Source organism: Capricornis sumatraensis, chromosome 6 (genome assembly GCF_032405125.1).
Source record: "Capricornis sumatraensis isolate serow.1 chromosome 6, serow.2, whole genome shotgun sequence".
In the NCBI taxonomy this organism is placed as follows: domain Eukaryota; kingdom Metazoa; phylum Chordata; class Mammalia; order Artiodactyla; family Bovidae; genus Capricornis; species Capricornis sumatraensis.
Window position 1 is genome coordinate 31603112 of NC_091074.1, and position 1206 is coordinate 31604317.

The 1206-nt window shown below is 40.0% G+C and overlaps 1 protein-coding gene across 1 annotated transcript; it reads left to right on the forward strand.

The window, feature by feature from the left end:
- The first annotated feature begins 645 nt into the window (after positions 1–645).
- On the forward strand, positions 646–1206 carry LOC138081421 (interferon beta-2-like). Its single transcript, XM_068974564.1, has one exon. The coding sequence runs from the start codon at positions 646–648 to the stop codon at positions 1204–1206; it is 561 nt and encodes a 186-aa protein (XP_068830665.1).

Here is a 1206-nt window from a genome sequence, read left to right on the forward strand (position 1 = left end):
AGGTGTCTTTTTTAAAATCATAAACTGCATGTATTATATTTAAATCATAGATATATCATGTATTTATTATTCATCAACTTAATTTAACATTATTCTCTTTTAGAAAGGAAAAAATAGATATCTTTTTAAAAATCATAAACTGCAAGAATTATTGTTAGGTAATAGCAGATTTGAGAGTTAAACCTAATTCTTATGAAAAAGAAAATTCTTACAAACAAGGCCCCCTTTCCACAAATCTCATAATATGAAAAGAAAAAAGAAAAGAAAAATCTTTTCAGAATGAAGGAATCATATAATAATCTAGTTCAAATATTTGGCTTATATTTTCCTTCAGCAATTCATTGAAACTTTAAAATACATTAGAAATTATCAGGTTCTATATCTTTTTTCCCCATGGTATATATAAATTAAAATAGCAAGGAGCTTAAAGAAAAAGAGTTTTAGAGGCAAAGAATAATTTAAATGACACGAGAAAAGTGAAAGGGAGAACTGAAAGTGGGAAATTCCTCTCAAATAGAAAGAAGGGAGGGCCATCCTGTATAAGTAGCCCACATTCAAGGAGGAAGGACATTCACTCTGCAAACTCCTGAAGACTCAGCTTCAGCACCTACTAGCAGAACAGGCAGCCCTGGGCCTGATTTCACCATGACCTACCAGTGCCTCCTCCAGATGGTTCTCCTGCTGTGTCTCTCCACCACAGCTCTTTCCAGGAGCTACAGCTTGCTTCGATTCCAACAAGGACGGAGCCTTGAGGTATGTCAGAACCTTCTGTGGCAGTTACCTTCAATTCCTCAACATTGCCTCGAGTTCAGGATGGACTTCCAGATGCCTGAGGAGATGAAGCAAGCACAGCAGTTCCAGAAGGAAGATGCCGTATTGGTCATGTATGAGATGCTCCAGCACATCTTCGGCATTCTCACCAGAGACTTCTCCAGCACTGGCTGGTCTGACGCCATCATTGAGCACCTCCTTGAGGAACTCTATGGGCAGATGAATCGTCTGAAGCCAATCCAGAAGGAAATAATGCAGAAGCAAAACTCCACTACGGGAGACAAAACCGTTCTTCACCTGCAGAAATACTACTTCAACCTCGGGCAGTACCTCAAGTCCAAGGAGCACAACAGGTGTGCCTGGGCAGTCGTGCAAGTACAATTGCTCAGGAACTTCTCTTTCCTGAAGAGCCTAACAGGTTACCTCCGGGACTGA